This window comes from Oncorhynchus keta, chromosome 23 (genome assembly GCF_023373465.1).
Source record: "Oncorhynchus keta strain PuntledgeMale-10-30-2019 chromosome 23, Oket_V2, whole genome shotgun sequence".
Taxonomy (NCBI): Eukaryota; Metazoa; Chordata; class Actinopteri; order Salmoniformes; family Salmonidae; genus Oncorhynchus; species Oncorhynchus keta.
Window position 1 is genome coordinate 6,595,831 of NC_068443.1, and position 18,698 is coordinate 6,614,528.

Here is an 18,698-nt window from a genome sequence, read left to right on the forward strand (position 1 = left end):
TATTTTCTCTTTGAAATCTGCGCCGCTAGGGACTAGTTGTAACATCCACGACCCAAACATCCCGGATCATGATTTTAATTCTCGCGAGATTTTCACGAACGAGGAAGAAGGAGCACTCGCTTGTTGTTTGTTGGGATTTTTCGCAGCAGGCTAAAATGAGGACATTAAAGTCCTTTCGTGTGTTAGTGAGTCTGTGCTTCGTGCTCGCATACACCTCGGCAACTGCCGATGTTTTTGATGGAGTTTTGGGAAATACTGCGTCTTGCCATAAGACATGTCAAATGACTTACAGTTTGCACACATATCCTCGGGTGAGTTGCTGCAAGCTAGCTAGTAACGTTAGCCGTTTTTCTTGTTAAGCAAGTCTACTAACGGTACACCAAAAAAAAGCTGGATAAGCTAAACTGTCATTCAGCAACCGAAAAAGGACTCTGTGGCACCTACAGCGTATTGAGCTGTTGTACACTTCTGTCCTGTGCTGTAATGAGTGATTCAGATTGGAGGTGCCGAGTGGGCTTTTTTTTTCCCTCTTCCCCTCGATTGTTTGTATCTTAACGTTACATTTTTAGTACGACATTTTTGAGAAGTACGTAGCGACGGTGACGGGAGTAACGTTTAAAATGTAGATTACAGTAGTTGCTCCGCGAAACGAACGAACTTTTGACGTAACTCTTGCGGAGCTGGTAAATGGGAGTTTGAATCGGAGCTTTCTGAGCGTTAGAGAGAGACAACACAAAGATACTGGTTCAGTCCTGTTCATGACTGTGTTCGTTTGTGTTGTAGGAGGAGGAACTGTACGCCTGCCAGAGAGGTTGTCGCCTGTTCTCCATTTGCCAGTTCGTGGGCGACAGCGAGGATCTGAACCAAACTAAAGTCGAGTGTGACTCCAGTAAGATTCTCATGCAATGTCTTCAAAACAGATAGCTAGCAACATGACTAGTACATAGACTCATGTGCAGAAAACAGATAATACTATTGTAAAGGCAGTTTACAGTTGAACCAAAAGCTTTATTACAATATTTCAGAGAGGGAGAAAGAAGGCAGAGGCAAATAAAATGTTTAATGGGCCTCTTGGAAACAGGCCCTTTTATATTCTAATCAGAAAGTAGCAAATGTTCCCTAACATCAGCTTGAGGCTTGTACGAAGTCAAACCAAAAGACAGTGAATTTTCAAGCTGCTACAGAATCAGTGTTTGTAATGTCATCAATACAATAATAATCAGGGTGTCCTTGTCGAAGAATCTAAAAAAAAATTAAAATGTCATGGCTTGGGGGCCCACATTTGATTTTGTTATCAACTTAGTTACTCAGATAGCCTAAGAACACGGCATAAGCCATAACAACATGTTTAGAGTGGCAGGAAATTAGCTTTAAAACTAACATTCTCTCTCTGCCCCCCCAAAATGTGTCTGGGCCAAGAGGACAGTGCCATTGGCCACGCCCACTACCCCATTTTGATTCAGAAAACAACATAGTGACAAGTTACAACGTACATTGAGTATACCAGACGTTAGGAACAGCTTTCCTACAATTGAATTGCACCCCCTTTTTACCCCCAGAACAGCCTCAATCGATTTTAATTTGTCATGATATACCCAATCATGTGTCCTTGCAATGTCTGACTAAATTATAGAAGACCACCTAGACAGTTCTTCATTCAAATTAGTTAAAATTACACCATTTAGACAGTCTTCTGGTTCCATGAGACGAGTGTTATCTGAGCTGTCTGTAACCTGTTTTATTTTTTTTTTTAAATTACTTCCTAATTCTCCCCAGCTTGTCATGAAGCGTACAGCCAGTCAGAGGAGCAGTATGCCTGTAACCTGGGCTGCCAGAGTCAGCTACCGTTTGCTGAACAAAGACAAGAGCAGGTAGTGTTCTACACCGCTCCCTCAAACACACTCAAGTGACTGCCATCGTTGTTTTGTTGAAGACTGATATTGACAACAGAAATGTTGTTGGTGAACTGGGTGACATGTAGGACAATAAACTGGAGACAGCCTATTGGAGTAGAAATGTTGTTAACCAAGTGTGTGTGTGTGTGTGAGGAGCTTGGTCCCAGATCCGTTTGTGCTATATAGCCAAGTCTTGCACCATTGACCATAACATTTGTCCAAAAAAAAAGCACAAACATTGCCTGGTCCCAGATATGTGATTTCTACCTGACCCCATGAACAAGGGATGTGTGTTTGACCCTTGACCCCCATAATACTATCATCCTCCAGTTGCTGGCCATGATGCCCCGTATCCACCTGCTGTACCCTTTGACTCTGGTGAGAGGGTTCTGGGATGATGTCATGAGTCAGGCCCACAGCTTAATCTCCTCCTCTTGGACCTTCTACCTCCAGGCTGATGACGGGAAGCTGGTCATCTTCCAGGTAGTGTTTTTTGTTTTTTTGTTTTTGTGGAGCGACTTCAACCCTATTCATCCAAACTGGCACTCCTTTAGGATTGTTTTTCACTTCCTGTTGCACATTGCCACTAATTGACTAACGGAACTTGAGTAGGTATTCTTTTGTATTTAACCTTCATTTAACTAGGCAAGTCATAAACATAAGTTACCAAACAATCTAACTTTTATCAAAGTAATTGTTGGGTAACTTGAGTATGTCATTTTGTTTTTTGACAGACTGAACCACAGATCCAGTTTATTCCTGCGTTTGAGCTCCAGAAAGAGGAAGTCAGGGGAGAACCACAGAAGAGATGTAAGTCCTCTTTATCATATTCACAGTTACTAGCCGGCTATCATCCGGTACTCTACCCTGAACCCTAGAGACTGCTGCCCTATGTACATATACCCTGAGTGTACAAAACATTAGGACACCTTCCTAATAGTTGAACGCTCTTAAGAACAGCCTCAATTCATTGGTGCATGGACACTATAATGTGTCGAAAGAGTCTATGCTGGCCCATGTTGATTACAATGCTTCCCGCAGTTGAATCAAGTTTGTTGGATGTCCTTTGTGTGGTGGACCATTGTTGATACACACAGGAAACAAGTGACATCAATAAGGGATCGTAGCTTTCACCTAGTCAGTTTATGTTATGAAAAGAGCAGGTGTTCCTAATGTGTTATACACTCAGTGTACATGTACATAGTCATTGGACACACGTCACTTCAATAATGTTTACATACTGTTTTGCCCAATTCATATGTATACTGTATTCTAGTCAAGGTTCATCTTATATAGCTACTGCTGTACACACCTATTTTATATTAATATACTGTATATACACATCATTATATATCTATATCATGAATGAATTAGGTGGATGCCTACTTGTTGAACATCTCATCCCAGAATCATGGGCATTAATATGGAGTTGGTCCCACCTTTTCTGCTATAACAGCTTCCACTCTTCTGGGAAGGTTTTCCACTAGAGGTTGGAACATCGCTGCTATAACAGCCTCCACTCTTCTGGGAAGGTTTTCCACTAGAGGTTGGAACGCCTGCTATAACAGCTTCCACTCTTCTGGGAAGGTTTTCCACTAGAGGTTGGAACATCGCTGCTATAACAGCCTCCACTCTTCTGGGAAGGTTTTCCACTAGAGGTTGGAACATCGCTGCGGGGACTTGCATCCATTCAGCGACAAGCATTAGTGAGGTCAGAGACTGTTGGGCGATTAAGCCTGGCTCACAGTCGGCAATCCAATTAATCCCAAAGGTGTTCGATGGGGCTGAGGTCAGGGCTCTGTGCAGGCCAGTCGAGTTCTTCCACACTGATCTCGATAAACAATTTCTGTATGGACCTCGCTTTGTGCACGGGGTCATTGTCATGCTGAAACAGGAAAGGGCCTTCCCCAAACTGTTGCCACAAAGATGGAAGCACAGAATTGTATAGAATGTCATTGTATGCTGTAGTGTTAAGATTTTCCTTCACTGGAACTAAGGGGCCCAAACCATGAAAAACAGCCCAAGACCAGTATTCCTCCTCCACCAAACTTTAATGTTGGCAGTATGCATTGGAGCAGGTAGCGTTCTCCTGGCATCCTCCAAACCCAGATTTGTCCGTTGGACTGCCAGATGGTGAAGTGTGATTCATCACTCCAGAGAATGTGTCCAATGGCAGCGAGCTTTACACCACTCCAGCCGAAGCTTGGCATTGCGCACGGCGATCTTAGGCTTGTGTGCAGCTGTTCGGCCATGGAAACCCATGAAGCTCCCGACGAACAGTTATTGTGCTGCCAGAGGCAGTTTGGAACTCGGTAGTGAGTGTTGCAAACGAGGACAGACAATTTTTACCTGCTTCAGCACTTGACGTTCCCGTTCTGTGAGCTTGTGTGGCCTACCACTTTGCGACTGAGCCGTTGTTGATCCTAGACGTTTCCATGTCACAATAACAGCACTTACAGTTTGACCGGGGACAGCTCTAGCAGGGCAGAAATTTAACGAACTGACTTGTTGGAAAAGTGGCAACCCAAGACGGTACCACATTGAATGCCACTGAGCTATTCCGTTAAGTCCACTGTTTGTCTATGGAGATTGCATGGCGGTGTGCTCAATTTTATACACCTGTCAACAACTGGTGTGGCTGAAGTAGCCGAATCCACTAATTTGAAGGGGTGTATATATGCAGCAATATTCCAACATCTAGTGGAAAACCTTCCCAGAAGAGTGGATGCTGTTATAGCAGCGGTGGGGGGCAACTCCATATTAATGCACATGATTTTGCAATGAGGTGTTCGACAGAGCAGGTGTCCACATACTTTTTGCCATGTAGTGTTCTGGACTGACATTGCTTGTTTCTGATATTTCTTAATTTTTGGGATTTTTGTGTATTGTTAGGTATGCTGCACGGTTGGTGCTAGAAACATAAGCATTTCCCTTCACCTGCGATAACATTTGCAAAATATGTTTACTCAAACTAAATGCTTTGTGTGCATGTAGTATTTACGTATGAACTTTAACACAATCACAATGTTTACTGTGTAATGCACACACACAAAAACACACAATTGGTAAGGAAACATGTCCATCTCTCCCGCTCCAGATCCTGGCCTTGGTAGCCCGGTGTACAAGGACTACCAGCGTAGTTTCGTCCAGGAGAGGGACAGGGACATGTATGTGGACCGCAGCATCAACGAGGACAACTACAACCTCTTCAGCTGTCTCTCCAGGTCAGTAATCACAGGACACGTCTTCTACGCAAACTATTAGGTTTAGATGGGTAGGTTAATCAGGCAATACAGCTGAGGAAGCAGGAGGCAAAGTTCGGGGTGCTAAAATAGAGTCCACTGTTTATATACTGAAGATTAACCTAAAAGATGTCAAGAAGGAATTGTTTATGGAAAAACACTGAGCTCCTGATTTGAATGACTCATTGGTGTGTATCTGACATCCCTCTCTCCTCTCTCCAGGAACCCCTGGCTCCCAGGCTGGATCCTGACCACCACTCTGATCCTGTCTATTCTGGTTCTCATCTGGATCTGCTGTGCTACTGTGGCGACCGCTGTTGACCAATATGTCCCAGCTGAGGTAACTCTTCCCTCTAGGTCAAAAATTATGAAGGGAATATTCTAAAATCTCATAAATCTTTGTAGAAATGCAAAAAATAAATAAAGGGACGATCTAGCAACGGCACTGGTCCCACGAATCCCACTAAACCTGGGTACAGATCTTAATTTGTCCTATTTCGTCACAGGAGGATTTGATTGAATATTTAGAATCGCCACAGGGGGGCAGCTGGCAGAGGTGTTTTGTAGGCTACACAATGCAGTACCGTACCATAGTTTCTAAACCCAGGGGCGCAACATAGCGAGACTTCCAGGAACGCTTGTGAAGCAGACCACGCCAGGGTTTGGTGTTTGAGATGTCAATAAGGGAAGTTATTATATGTATGTATGTCTGTATATATATATATATATATTATCATTCGTTAATTTTCTCTAAATTTTGAACGGCGCAACCGAGATTCGAGCCAATTTCTTAAGTAGTTGAACATGTTACTATTCAAACCTCGTGGAAGTGACAAACTGACACTGTGTATCCTCTAATAACTCAAATACATAGGTTGGTTATGCTTCAGTTAACACCATCTGCTATTAAATTCACTCACTTTAGGCAACGTCATTCAAAACAACAATGTAGGCTACTTTAAACAACACTATAATTAAACCAGATCTATAAAGACATATCCCTGTGAAACTGACTGGCGTCAAATGGTTACTATGCAGATGTTGGATAAATATCATTCATATGATTGAATGTGGTGGTGTTTTTGTCTTACAGTAACGCTATGCTATTTGGTTCTGTTTAGTGGAATACTGAGATGGTTGTGATCTTGCAGACATTGATTCAGCTTTGATCAAATTTTGATCAAACGAGCACCATTCGTCGGGGTAAAATATCCCTGGACTGACTGCATTTGAAATGTGTTACTAAATCTAGTCAATCGGGGGATTGAGTTGTTTGAGCCAGAAGGGCGTGGGTCGAATTTAACCTTCACGGATGTGTGCTGAAGGCAGCTTGGGTTGTCCTCCCCCTGTATCCATCTCCTGTCCTCCCCCTGTATCCATCTCCTGTCCTCCCCCTTGTATCCATCTCCTGTCCTCCCCCTTGTATCCATCTCCTGTCCTCCCCCTTGTATCCATCTCCTGTCCTCCCCCTTGTATCCATCTCCTGTCCTCCCCCCCTTGTATCCATCTCCTGTCCTCCCCCCCTTGTATCCATCTCCTGTCCTCCCCCTTGTATCCATCTCCTGTCCTCCCCCTTGTATCCATCTCCTGTCCCCCCTTGTATCCATCTCCTGTCCTCCCCCTTGTATCCATCTCTTGTCCTCCCCCTTGTATCCATCTCTTGTCCTCCCCCTTGTATCCATCTCCTGTCCTCCCCCTGTATCCATCTCCTGTCCTCCCCCTGTATCCATCTCCTGTCCTCCCCCTGTATCCATCTCCTGTCCTCCCCCTGTATCCATCTCCTGTCCTCCCCCTGTATCCATCTCCTGTCCTCCCCCTGTATCCATCTCCTGTCCTCCCCCCTGTATCCATCTCCTGTCCTCCCCCCTTGTATCCATCTCCTGTCCTCCCCCTTGTATCCATCTCCTGTCCTCCCCCTTGTATCCATCTCCTGTCCTCCCCCTTGTATCCATCTCCTGTCCTCCCCCTTGTATCCATCTCCTGTCCTCCCCCTTGTATCCATCTCCTGTCCTCCCCCTTGTATCCATCTCCTGTCCTCCCCCTTGTATCCATCTCCTGCCCCCCTTGTATCCATCTCCTGTCCTCCCCCTTGTATCCATCTCCTGTCCTCCCCCCCTTGTATCCATCTCCTGTCCTCCCCCCTTGTATCCATCTCCTGTCCTCCCCCCTTGTATCCATCTCCTGTCCTCCCCCTTGTATCCATCTCCTGTCCTCCCCCTTGTATCCATCTCCTGTCCTCCCCCTTGTATCCATCTCCTGTCCTCCCCCCTTGTATCCATCTCCTGTCCTCCCCCTTGTATCCATCTCCTGTCCTCCCCCTTGTATCCATCTCCTGTCCTCCCCCTTGTATCCATCTCCTGTCCTCCCCCTTGTATCCATCTCCTGTCCTCCCCCTTGTATCCATCTCCTGTCCTCCCCCCCTTGTATCCATCTCCTGTCCTCCCCCCCTTGTATCCATCTCCTGTCCTCCCCCCTTCTAACCAACAATGCAGGTTTAAGAAAATATTTACAAAAATAAAATTGAAAAAAAGTAACACCCTCATTGTTATTTTGTATGTACAGGTTAGTTAAGGTAATGTGTACATGTAGGGGTAAAGTGACTATGCATAGATAATTAACAGCAAGTAGCAGCAGTGTAAAAACAAAGGGGGGTGTCAACGTAAATAGTTCGATGCCATTTGATTAATTGTTCATCAGTCTTATGGCTTGGGGGGTAGAAGCTGTTGATTTAGACTTGGTGCTCTGGTACCGCTTGCCGTGCAGTAGCAGAGAGAACAGTCTGACTTGGGTGACTGGAGTCTTTGACAATATAGTATATGGGTTCTGGATGACAGGAAGCTTGGCCCCAGTAATGTACTGAGCTTTACGCATTACCCTCTGTATCGTCTTGCGGTCGGGTCAGGATGCTCTCGATGGTGCAGCTATATAACTTTTTGAGGATCTGGGGACCCATGTCAAATCTTTCCATTCTCCTGGGGGGGGGCGGGAGGCGGGCGTTGTCGTGCAGTCTTCGACTTTCTTGGTGTGTTTGGACGATGATAGTTTGTTGATGTGGACACCAAGCAACTTAACTCTCGACCGACTCCACTACAGCCCTGTCGATGTGAATGGAGGCATGTTCGGTCCAACTTTTCCTGTAGTCCACGATCATCTCCTTTGTCTTGCTTAATATTAGGAAAGTTGATCATTATAGTGGGCTTAGCCTATGGAAAGCTGATGGGATCCTCTTTTTAAGAGGCCATCAACTTTGTTTTCTCACAATTGCATAGCTCATGGGCTATCATGCAGTGTTGGAATCCATTTGCATTGATGTCAAGAGTGACTAGAGGGACAATAGAGTGCTGAGTACCAGGCGCTTAGCAAGTTGGGTAGGTTACTAATGACCATCAGCAGCATCGGAGCTTGGAAGAAGCCTAGTTACCTTGACTAAGCGGTCACGTGGCATTTGACTGCGGTCATGACTCGTGACCGCCAGTGTTGGCGGTAATATAGTCACCGCAACAGCCCTAGTCCAGGTAGCTATTTGGTTAACTATTTATCAGTCTTATGGCTGATTAAAAACAGCTTCTACCCTCAAGCCATAAGACTGATTAATAGTTAACCAAATATCTACCTGGACTAGGGCTGTTGCGGTTCAACTGGCTTGTTTTAGTGAAAGGGTACTTAACAGTGGTTTATTAACACATGATAGCAATCGAGACAGAACCAAAGTCTCGCTATCAATATTGAAAATCAAACTTTTACGTCTTTTGTCTTTGTAGAAACTGAGTATCTATGGAGACATGGAGTACGCCAAGGACCAGAAACTGCTGACCCCTTACCCAGCATCCTCTCTGGTCATCATCACCTCTGGGCAGGAGGAGGAGGCTGGACCCCTCCCTTCCAAAGTTAACCTGGACCAGTCCAACATCTAAACATCAAACCAGCTAGCCTGGGCACCAGTCGGTTTGTGCTATCTTTCCTCTTCTTGCCACTCCTAAACTGGCAAGGACACAACCCGACCTTTACCCAGGCTACAAACCAACAGGGGGAGATGATGATTAAGAGTAAAAGGCCTTTTTATGGAGATTTTCGAGACTACGATTAATCTGGGTCCGGACTAGTGAATTGAAACATGATTGTGCAGATTGAGGAAGGAAATATAAGAAGATTGATGAAAAAGCATGCTAAACTGGGTATCCATTTAAAGGGTTGTACTTCAGTCTAGGAGTAGGTTTAATCTGGGTCTGCAAACTGAACCTGGCCCTTGTCTTGTTTTCTCCAGAAAGCCCAAGTCAGTCTTACTTTTTCACACTGTTAGAACCCGTTTTAGTCTAAAACTGCTTCCAGCACATTTTTTTTGTTTTGTTTGTTTTTTGTAGTGGCTGTTGTCTTGTTCCTCTCTCAAGCTCTAGAGGTTGGCATAAGAATTGGGTGGTGTTTGTTGTTGTTGTGCTGTGAATTGGCATATAGTGATGCACTATCACGATGATGGCAGCACAGTTACATTAGCTTCTTTTTAAGACTTTCTTTGTTGGTGTGTGTATTCCAGACCCTCATTTGATGTATTATTGAATAATTATTATTTTGTTTGAGTTCTCTTCATGAGTCCCCAATGGCCCCCTATTCCCTAGGTAGTGTTGTCAAAGAATACTGCACAATAAAGGAAATAGGGAGCGTTTGGGGATGTAGCACAACTTTTATGTGCCGATTTCATTTAAAATGTAGAAACCCTAAATACATTTTGGTGAAATGACACGGGTCAGTAACGGGCTATGTGCATCTACCACTACCGCTGTATCTATCCCTTTCACTTATTGTGGTCGTGTTTAATCTGTAGTGGTTGGGTGGAGGTTTTCTGTTTATAAGCAGCTCTTTGTCACAACAGAGATTTTGTTTTAAAATATTATACAATTAACACTGATAAATGTGACTTTAGATTTGCTTTAGACATGACAGCGCTGTGGGTAGTTGTAATTTAACTTTGGTTTTCTCCTGATGAGGAATGGTTTTGAAATAAACAAGATTGAGTCAAGCGGCTGTTTGTCTATGTTATTTTGACAGCGTGATACTTCAAATACTTTAACTTGTAGTCATGTTTACCATATTGACCGTTAGGTCTGTCCTAAATCCTCTAAATCACAGCAACATGGCAAAAGGAGAACTTTGGAAGGAAGTGCCTGCGTCACCCACAAATGATTTCCCTGTCCTCCTCCCTCGCTCTCTCTCTCTCTTCACTCAATTAGTCTGGTCCTCTCCCTCCTCCCTCCCTCGCTCTCTCTCTTCACTCAATTAGTCTGGTCCTCTCCCTCCTCCCTCCCTCGCTCTCTCTCTTCACTCAATTAGTCTGGTCCTCTCCCTCCTCCCTCCCTCGCTCTCTCTTCACTCAATTAGTCTGGTCCTCCTCTCCCCTCCTCCCTCCCTCGCTCTCTCTCTTCACTCATTAGTCTGGTCCTCTCCCTCCTCCCTCCCTCGCTCTCTCTCTTCACTCAATTAGTCTGGTCCTCTCCCTCCTCCCTCCCTCGCTCTCTCTCTTCACTCAATTAGTCTGGTCCTCTCCCTCCTCCCTCCCTCGCTCTCTCTCTTCACTCAATTAGTCTGGTCCTCTCCCTCCTCCCTCCCTCGCTCTCTCTCTTCACTCAATTAGTCTGGTCCTCTCCCTCCTCCCTCCCTCGCTCTCTCTCTTCACTCAATTAGTATGCATGTGTCTGTGCCTATGTTTGGTTTGTGTTGCTTCACAGTCCCCGCTGGTCCATAAGGTGTTTTTTATCTGTTTTTTAAATCTAATTTTACTGCTGGCATGAGTTACTTGATGTGGAATAGAGTTCCATGTAGTCATGGCTCTATGTAGTACTGTGCACCTCCCATAGTCTGTTCTGGATTTGGGGACTGACTTCTCACCATCTACGCTACTACTGCATCAATATGTTTTGACCATGAGTTTAGTCATGTCAACTTGCTCAATTTCCACATTATTACAATATTTAGTTGAGGTTTAGGGTTTAGTGAGTGTTTTGTTCCAAATACAACGCTTTTAGTTTTAGAAATATTTAGGGCTAACTTATTCCTTGCCACCCACTCTGAAACTAACTGCAGCTCCTTGTTAAGTGTTGCAGTCATTTCAGTCGCTGTAGTAGCTGACGTGTAAAGTATTGAGTCATCTGCATACATAGACACTCTGGCTTTACTCAAAGTCAGCGGCATGTCATATACATTTTAAAAAGCAAGGGGCCTAAACAGCTACCCTGGGGAATTCCTGACTCTAACTGGATTATATTTGAGAGGCTTCCATTAAAGAACCCCCTCTGTGTTCTGTTAGACAGGTAACTCTTTATCCACAGTACAGCAGGGGGTGTAAAGCCATAACACATATGTTTTTCCAGCAGCAGACTATGATCAATAATGTCAAAAGCTGCACTGAAGTCTAACATACAGACCCCACAATCATTTTATCATCAATTTCTCTCAGCCAATCATCAGTCATTTGTGTAAGTGCTATGCTTGTTCAGTGTCCTTCCCAATAAGCGTGCTGAAATTCTGTTGTCAATTTATTTACTGTCAAATAGCATTGTATCTGGTCAAACAGCATTTTTTCCAGATGTTTACAAAGTTTTGGTAACAGGCTACTTGGTCGGCTATTTGAGCCAGTAAAGGGGGCTTTACTATTCCTGGGTAGCAGTGACTTTATCTTCCCTCCAGACCTGAGGGCAAATGCTCTCTAGTAGGCTTATATTGAAGATGTGGTAAATAGGAGTAGCAATATCGTCTGCTATTATCCTCAGCAATTTTCCACCCAGATTGTCAGACCCTGGTGGCTTGTCATTGTTGACAACCATTTTTTTCACCTCTTCCACACTGACTTTAACGGAATTGAAAAGTACTATTCTAGTCTTTCATAATTTGTTCAGATATACTTGGATGTGTAGTGTCAGTGTTTGTTGCTGGCATGTCATCCCTAAGGTTGCTAATCTTGCCAATGAAAAAGTAATTAAAGTAGTTTGCAATCTATGGAGATATGAAGGAACCAGAGTCATTCAATATTGAAAATAAAACTTTTCCGTCTTTGTAGAAACTGAGTATCAATGGATACATGGAGTACGCCAAGGACCACAAGCTGCTGACCCCTTACCCAGCATCCTCTCTGGTCCTCCCCTCCAAGCCGGAGGAAGAGGCTGGACCACTAACATCTAAACATCTAGGGGCCAAACCAACATGGTGGAGATCAGAGTTGGGCTCAATTCCATTTCAATGCCAGTCAATTCAGGAAGTACACTGAAAATCCAATTCCAATTCTCTGTTAATGCTCGTCTAAAATGTATTTTGATAGTGATACCTCCAATACCTAGCATTTCCTTTAAAGCCGTATTCCCATATTGACTGTTAGGTGAACCGTAAACCCTCAAACACACAGTAGCTATGGCAAAGAACAATTCAAAGGCTTTTAAGTTTCTAAGTGACTATAAACAAACCACTAAAACTGATTTAGAACTATTTCCCCATTCAGACTTCAGTCCATTGAGCCTTGGTGCCCAGTTTATTATTGACTGTTTAAGGATAGATTCTGTTTACCTTTGTCACTGTGGGCATGTCTGAGCTGGTGTGAGGTGACTGAGGGGAAACTGTTGTTTCAACAATGTCTCAATGGTAACCAAGTAACTATCACTGAACCTATCAACCTACCTATAATTACCTTCCATAATGGTACTATGTGACTAGTTTAGCTGTGCTTTAGTAGTGCTTAGATATGTTGAATAGGGAATATTGAAGAGCTACAACATGAATACTAACCGGACCCACCCACAGCAGGTAATGTCTCACAAGTGTCCGTTGGAATGGAATTTGGAACAATAGTGGGGTTTTTTTTTGTAAACGTCCATGGAATCATTTGAATTTCATCAATACGGAAACAACGATTTCCTCCATGTTGGAAAATATTTCCTGGGACTTAAAATGTATCACTTTTCTATTCCATGTCAGAGACTGTTTGATGACCGTTCATTGGGGTCACCTGATGAAGGTAAGACAACTTATTTTGTCTGTCATCACCTAGAAATGGTGTGCTTTAATGTGTGGTACACGTTATGGTACACGTGATGGTACACGTTATGGTACACGGTATGATACACACAGGGCCTCCCACGGAATCCCAACAATACAGAGCTCTGGCCAAAAGAAGTGTACTAAACGGAGCATAGGATGCCATTTGAGAAATAACTATAGATGTGTACAGGATCTGTCCCTAGACTGTGGTCTTTCTCCCATCTGTCTGTCCACAGGCTGCTGTGGAGAGTGCTGCAAGCCTAGCTGTCGGTGCTGCAGCAGACGAGCGCTCTGTCTCTCCAGTATAATACTAACTGTAGGAACAGTCCTGGCTGTGGTAGGGGTTATACTCGCTCTGGTCTTTGGGATCCCCAAATCACCTCCTGGTAAGATAAATAAACACACGGGTCTTTCTCTGCTGGATCACAATTATTTAGGAGGGGACTGTGGATATGTCTCCGTACATTAGTCACACGACGATATCTCAGACAGCAATAGCATGATTCTGCCGAAACTTGGGTGAATGGTGCATGTTTTACAAAATTACACTGATTGGCCAGATAGTGGCACTTTAATTAAGCAATAGGTCCCGAGGGGGTGTGGTATATGGCTAATATACCACGGCTAAGGGCTGTTCTTATACACGACGCAACGCTTAGTGCCTGGACACAGCCCTTAGCCGTGGTATATTGGCCATATATCGCAACCCCCCCAGGTGCCTTATTGCTATTACAAACCGGTTACCAACGTAATTAGAGCAGTAAAAACAAGTGTTTTGTCATACCCGTGGTATACGGTCTCATATACCACGGCTGTTAGACAATCAGCATTCAGGGCTTGAACCACCCAGTTCATAACAAGAGATTGAAAATGCTAACTTTGAAAGGTCACACCACTCACCCCGTTTGAGTCATGAAATACCGTACATAAGTCCCTCTCCTCATAAGGAACACATTTGACTCAGGGACCCATAAGGTCCGCCATGGATGGATTTTCGCCATTTAGAATATTGTAAAAAAAAAAACCTTAAAAACGCTACTCTTCTGGCACCGAATGTCCGATCTTCACGAAACTTGATTATGTGGCGTCTATGGACATAGGTCTCTCAACGCAATATTTTCCAGACTAGTACTTAAAACAACATTCACGTTGGCGTGATCTGGCACATAAAAAAAGTCAATGATGTTCATATTGTAAATACATTTGGTACACCTGTTGCATACAATGTCAAGACTCAGCATATGCAAGAACATTCATATCAACCACACGGTGGCGCTATAACAGGCACGTGTTTATATCTCTTGATGTGTTTGACTCAAGAGTGTTGAAATTTGGCGCACATGCTTAGGGAAACGAGACTAGCTAATCCACGTGATATCTCAAGACACCACTGGCCTGGTTTAGACAACTTTGGTGAATGATGAGTCTTGGAATAGAGATCTGTCAGTTACAAAATTACAGTGATTGGCCCAAGGGGGGGGCTGCATCATTCGTAGGGCACGACATGTTTACTGTTGTCTTGTTTATCCATGTAATGGAGTGCTATTGTATGCAGTTACTGATATCTGACACAAGATGGCAGTAAATACTACCTTTCAGTGATATCCTGGGTTTGAAGGCTTATTTGTTGTGAAGACTTGGGGCCCTGTTCATAAAGCATTTCAGAGAGAGTGCTGCTGTAAGATCAGCAATCAGCGCGCCCCCCGTTCTTTCATTATGGTCTAAAAGGTCTAAACTGATCCTAGATCAGTGATACTACTCTGATGCTTTGTGGATACTGATCCCCAGTTCTTGTAATGAGGGTTTGTAAATGTCCCCTTGTAGTAAACCGTGTCTGCAGGACAGCGGACAATGCGACAGGCTTCCTGTGTGACGACAGACTGACCTGTATCCCGCCCTCTGACCTCTGTAACGGGGTCGTGACCTGCCCCAAAGGAGCAGATGAGGACACATGTGCAGTTAGTCACTGTTCCAATAATGTTCTTATTTATTTTCCATTTTAGTAATTTATTTTGATTTAACCTTTACTTTTTAAATTTTAGCAAACACGATCATAAAAAAATACATTCATGGTAAATAAAAATACATTCATGGTAAATAAAAATACATTCATGGTAATAAGTGATGTGATGCACCGATATGACGTTTTTGGTCGATATCCGATATTCTTCTTGCAACAAAAAAAACCCAGATACCAATAACCGATATTTAACATTTTAGCGGCCTTTTAAGCATTCTAGTACAGTTACATTAGTTAACACACACACACGTACGCAGCAGTCTAAGGCATCTCAGTGCAAGAGGCGTCATTACAGTCCCTGGTTCGAATCCAGGCTGTATCACATCCGGCCGTGATTGGGAGTCCCATAGGGTGGGCGCACAATTGGCCCAGTGTCGACCGGGTTTGGCCAGGGTAGGCCGTCATTGTAAATAAAAATTGGTTCTTAACGGACTTGCCTGGTTAAATACAAATAAACATTGTTTGCATCCATGAGCTAGCTAGCTTTTTCTTTTGACAAGCACTATAGGTGCGCGAGACAACTTTACTACGCGTGATAGTGTAATCAATGTGTAATAACTACGTAAAAAAACATATGAACGCGTTAAATAATGTGAATATTTACATGAAAATCTGTCGCCAATTGGATGTAAACCTAGCTATTGTAAGTTAAACCTTTCCTCAGTAAAGCAGCTATTAGCAAAACCAATGCTATTCATTTTCCTAAGAACCCCAGGTTGAGAACCTCAGGTTGAGAACCTCAGGGGGACTCGAACCCCAGGTTGAGAACCTCAGGTTGAGAACCTCAGGGGGACTAGAACCCCAGGTTGAGAACCTCAGGTTGAGAACCTCAGGGGGACTAGAACCCCAGGTTGAGAACCTCAGGTTGAGAACCTCTGCTCTAAGTAAACATGCCCATACTTTTCCTTTCAGGTGATCTCCCCAACAACCTTCCAGGTGGTCTTGTGTTTCGATGTGGAAACCCTCAGTTCTGGGTCTTTACTGACAAGAAGTGTAACAACTTCAATGACTGTGGGGACTGCTCTGATGAGATTGGGCCTTGTGAGTTGTATTATTCAAATTTCAGAGTCAAGTTTAATGCTGTTTTCTTCGCCTACAGATTACCGTCATATTAATTTAACTAGGCAAGTCAGTTAAGTACAAATTCTCATTTACAAAATGACAGCCTACCCCGGGCCAATTATGCGCCGCCCTATAAGACTCTCGATCATGGCCGGTTGTGATACAGCCCAGGATCGAACCAGGGTCTGTAGTGATGCCTCTAGCACTGCAATACTTGGCAAGAACGGTTAGAAATAGGGCAGTAATTATTTAGGTCACAAGGGTCTCCACCTTTGTGAAGGGGGCAGTACATGGGCCGCCTTCCAAACCTTGGGGATAGTACCAGATTTATTTCTTTAATCATTATATATATATAAATTGCCAGGTTAGCGGGAATACATGTTACGTTCTAAATGGAGCAAAAATGCTAATGCTCGAGTTGAATGGTGCTACTCACTGGTTGTTTCCCCTGCTGTCCAGTAAACTCTTTTGTACACAAAGGAGGGATTCTTTATCGTCTCCTTAGCAACCAGGCTGAACTCTTGTTCTGTCTGTTTAGACTGTCACCATTGTATAACACTGCTATCTTAAGACACATGGGCTATGAAAACTGGTTCCAACCTGCTTTTATTTGTTTCAATGCTTTAAAAAGGGAGTAGAGCGAAGGAACCCTTATCGCTCACGTAAGCAGTTCTTTGTGTAGGTGATGTATATAAATGACTAGGTCATTTGTATAATTTTATGTTCCTCGCCAGTATATCTGGAGAGTTAACTTCCTTGCAATTTCTTGAATAAACTCTTTAAAAGCAAATGGAAAATTATCTATATCTGATCCTTGGAATAAGTTTTTCTTCAACAAGACATTATTTCAGTATCAAATTGTATGTCATAGACTGTGTTTACCAACATCCTATATTCAGACACACACAGTGACGGAGAGGTGGCCTGTGCTTCTCATCTCCCCTCTACAGATGCTGGCTGTGCCCCCTGTGGTGTGTACTGGTGGCCCTGCATACCAGTGGACTTCCAGTACTGTTCCAGCATCCCTCGCTGTCTGTGCCGTGATGGACGCCAGCACTGCTACGACTGGTCTGACGAGTACACCTGCCCCAAAAGTTTAACCTGCTAGACTAAGGTGATCAGATTTCTGAAATGAAAACCGGGGACATTTCCAGCTCGGTGGTCAATATATCATTAAAATATCCAATGTTATTATCTATTATATATAATATCAATATATCATTAAATTATCCAATGTTATTATCTATTATATATGTCAATATATCATTAAAATATCCAATGTTATTATCTATAATGTCAATATATCATTAAAATATCCAATGTTATTATCTATTATATATAATGTCAATATATCATTAAAATATCCAATGTTATTATCTATTATATATAATATCAATATATCATTAAAATATCCAATGTTATTATCTATAATGTCAATATTCAGTGGTCCTGCTAGTCTGGGTAGAACTGATCTGAACAGCCATTCAGTGGTCCTGCTAGTCTGGGTAGAACTGATCTGAACAGCCATTCGGTGGTCCTGGTAGTCTGGGTAGAACTGATCTGAACAGCCATTCAGTGGTCCTGCTAGTCTGGGTAGAACTGATCTGAACAGCCATTTAGTGGTCCTGGTAGTCTGGGTAGAACTGATCTGAACAGCTATTCAGTGGTCCTATCATTAAATTATAGTCTGGGTAGAACTGATCTGAACAGCCATTCAGTGGTCCTGGTCGTCTGGGTAGAACTGTTCTGAACAGCCAATCAGTGGTCCTGTAGTCTGGGTAGAACTGATCTGAACAGCCATTCAGTGGTCCTGGTAGTCTGGGTAGAACTGATCTGAACAGCCATTCAGTGGTCCTGCTAGTCTGGGTAGAACTCATCTGAACAGCCATTCAGTGGTCCTGCTAGTCTGGGTAGAACTGATCTGAACAGCCATTCAGTGGTCCTGGTCGTCTGGGTAGAACTGATCTGAACAGCCATTCAGTGGTCCTGCTAGTCTGGGTAGAACTGATCTGAACAGCCATTCAGTGGTCCTGCTAGTCTGGGTAGAACTGATCTGAACAGCCAATCAGTGGTCCTGTAGTCTGGGTCGAACTGATCTGAACAGCCAATCAGTGGTCCTGCTAGTCTGGGTAGAATAGAACATGAGCAAAATTGAAAAAAAAACAGACAATTGTACATGTGAAATAGTTAACAACATAATAAATAAATAAGATGCTGATGAGATTGGTAACTACATAATATACTTATACCACCCTAATCTGTATATTTCTCAGAAGAATGTATCTTCTTCAGGATTGCTCTGTCTTTGGCCAGCTTCTCCATGAACTCCTGGCAGGGGAGGTTGAAGTTTGTCTTCACAATAAGCATGGCCTTGATGGTAGGAACAGACAACCTATTTCTTGCTGCTGTCCATAGAGCATTCATTTGGGAGAACACTCTCTCGACTGGTGCATTACTTCC

At 43.5% G+C, this 18,698-nt stretch overlaps 2 protein-coding genes across 4 annotated transcripts; both read left to right on the forward strand.

Annotated features, from left to right (window-relative positions):
* Positions 1 to 77: 77 nt before the first annotated feature.
* On the forward strand, positions 78 to 10,151 carry tmem59 (transmembrane protein 59). The gene is made up of 8 exons (XM_035799320.2): positions 78 to 311; positions 784 to 889; positions 1,777 to 1,871; positions 2,226 to 2,378; positions 2,630 to 2,705; positions 4,993 to 5,119; positions 5,360 to 5,477; positions 8,899 to 10,151. The coding sequence occupies exons 1-8, from the start codon at positions 156 to 158 to the stop codon at positions 9,049 to 9,051; spliced, it is 984 nt and encodes a 327-aa protein (XP_035655213.1). The 5' UTR covers positions 78 to 155; the 3' UTR covers positions 9,052 to 10,151.
* Positions 10,152 to 12,189: 2,038 nt separating this feature from the next.
* Positions 12,190 to 17,889, forward strand: LOC118401744 (low-density lipoprotein receptor class A domain-containing protein 1-like). 3 transcript variants are annotated; one of them, XM_035799322.2, is made up of 5 exons: positions 12,190 to 12,922; positions 13,094 to 13,133; positions 13,393 to 13,542; positions 16,089 to 16,217; positions 17,189 to 17,889. In XM_035799322.2, exons 1-5 carry the CDS (start codon positions 12,893 to 12,895, stop codon positions 17,344 to 17,346), a joined length of 507 nt encoding a protein of 168 aa, XP_035655215.1. In that variant the 5' UTR covers positions 12,190 to 12,892; the 3' UTR covers positions 17,347 to 17,889. The 3 variants fall into 3 exon arrangements, with proteins under 3 accessions (XP_035655215.1, XP_052332023.1, XP_052332022.1); XM_052476063.1 differs by having other exon boundaries at positions 12,190 to 13,133; XM_052476062.1 differs by lacking the exons at positions 12,190 to 12,922; positions 13,094 to 13,133 and having other exon boundaries at positions 13,170 to 13,542.
* Positions 17,890 to 18,698: the final 809 nt, after the last annotated feature.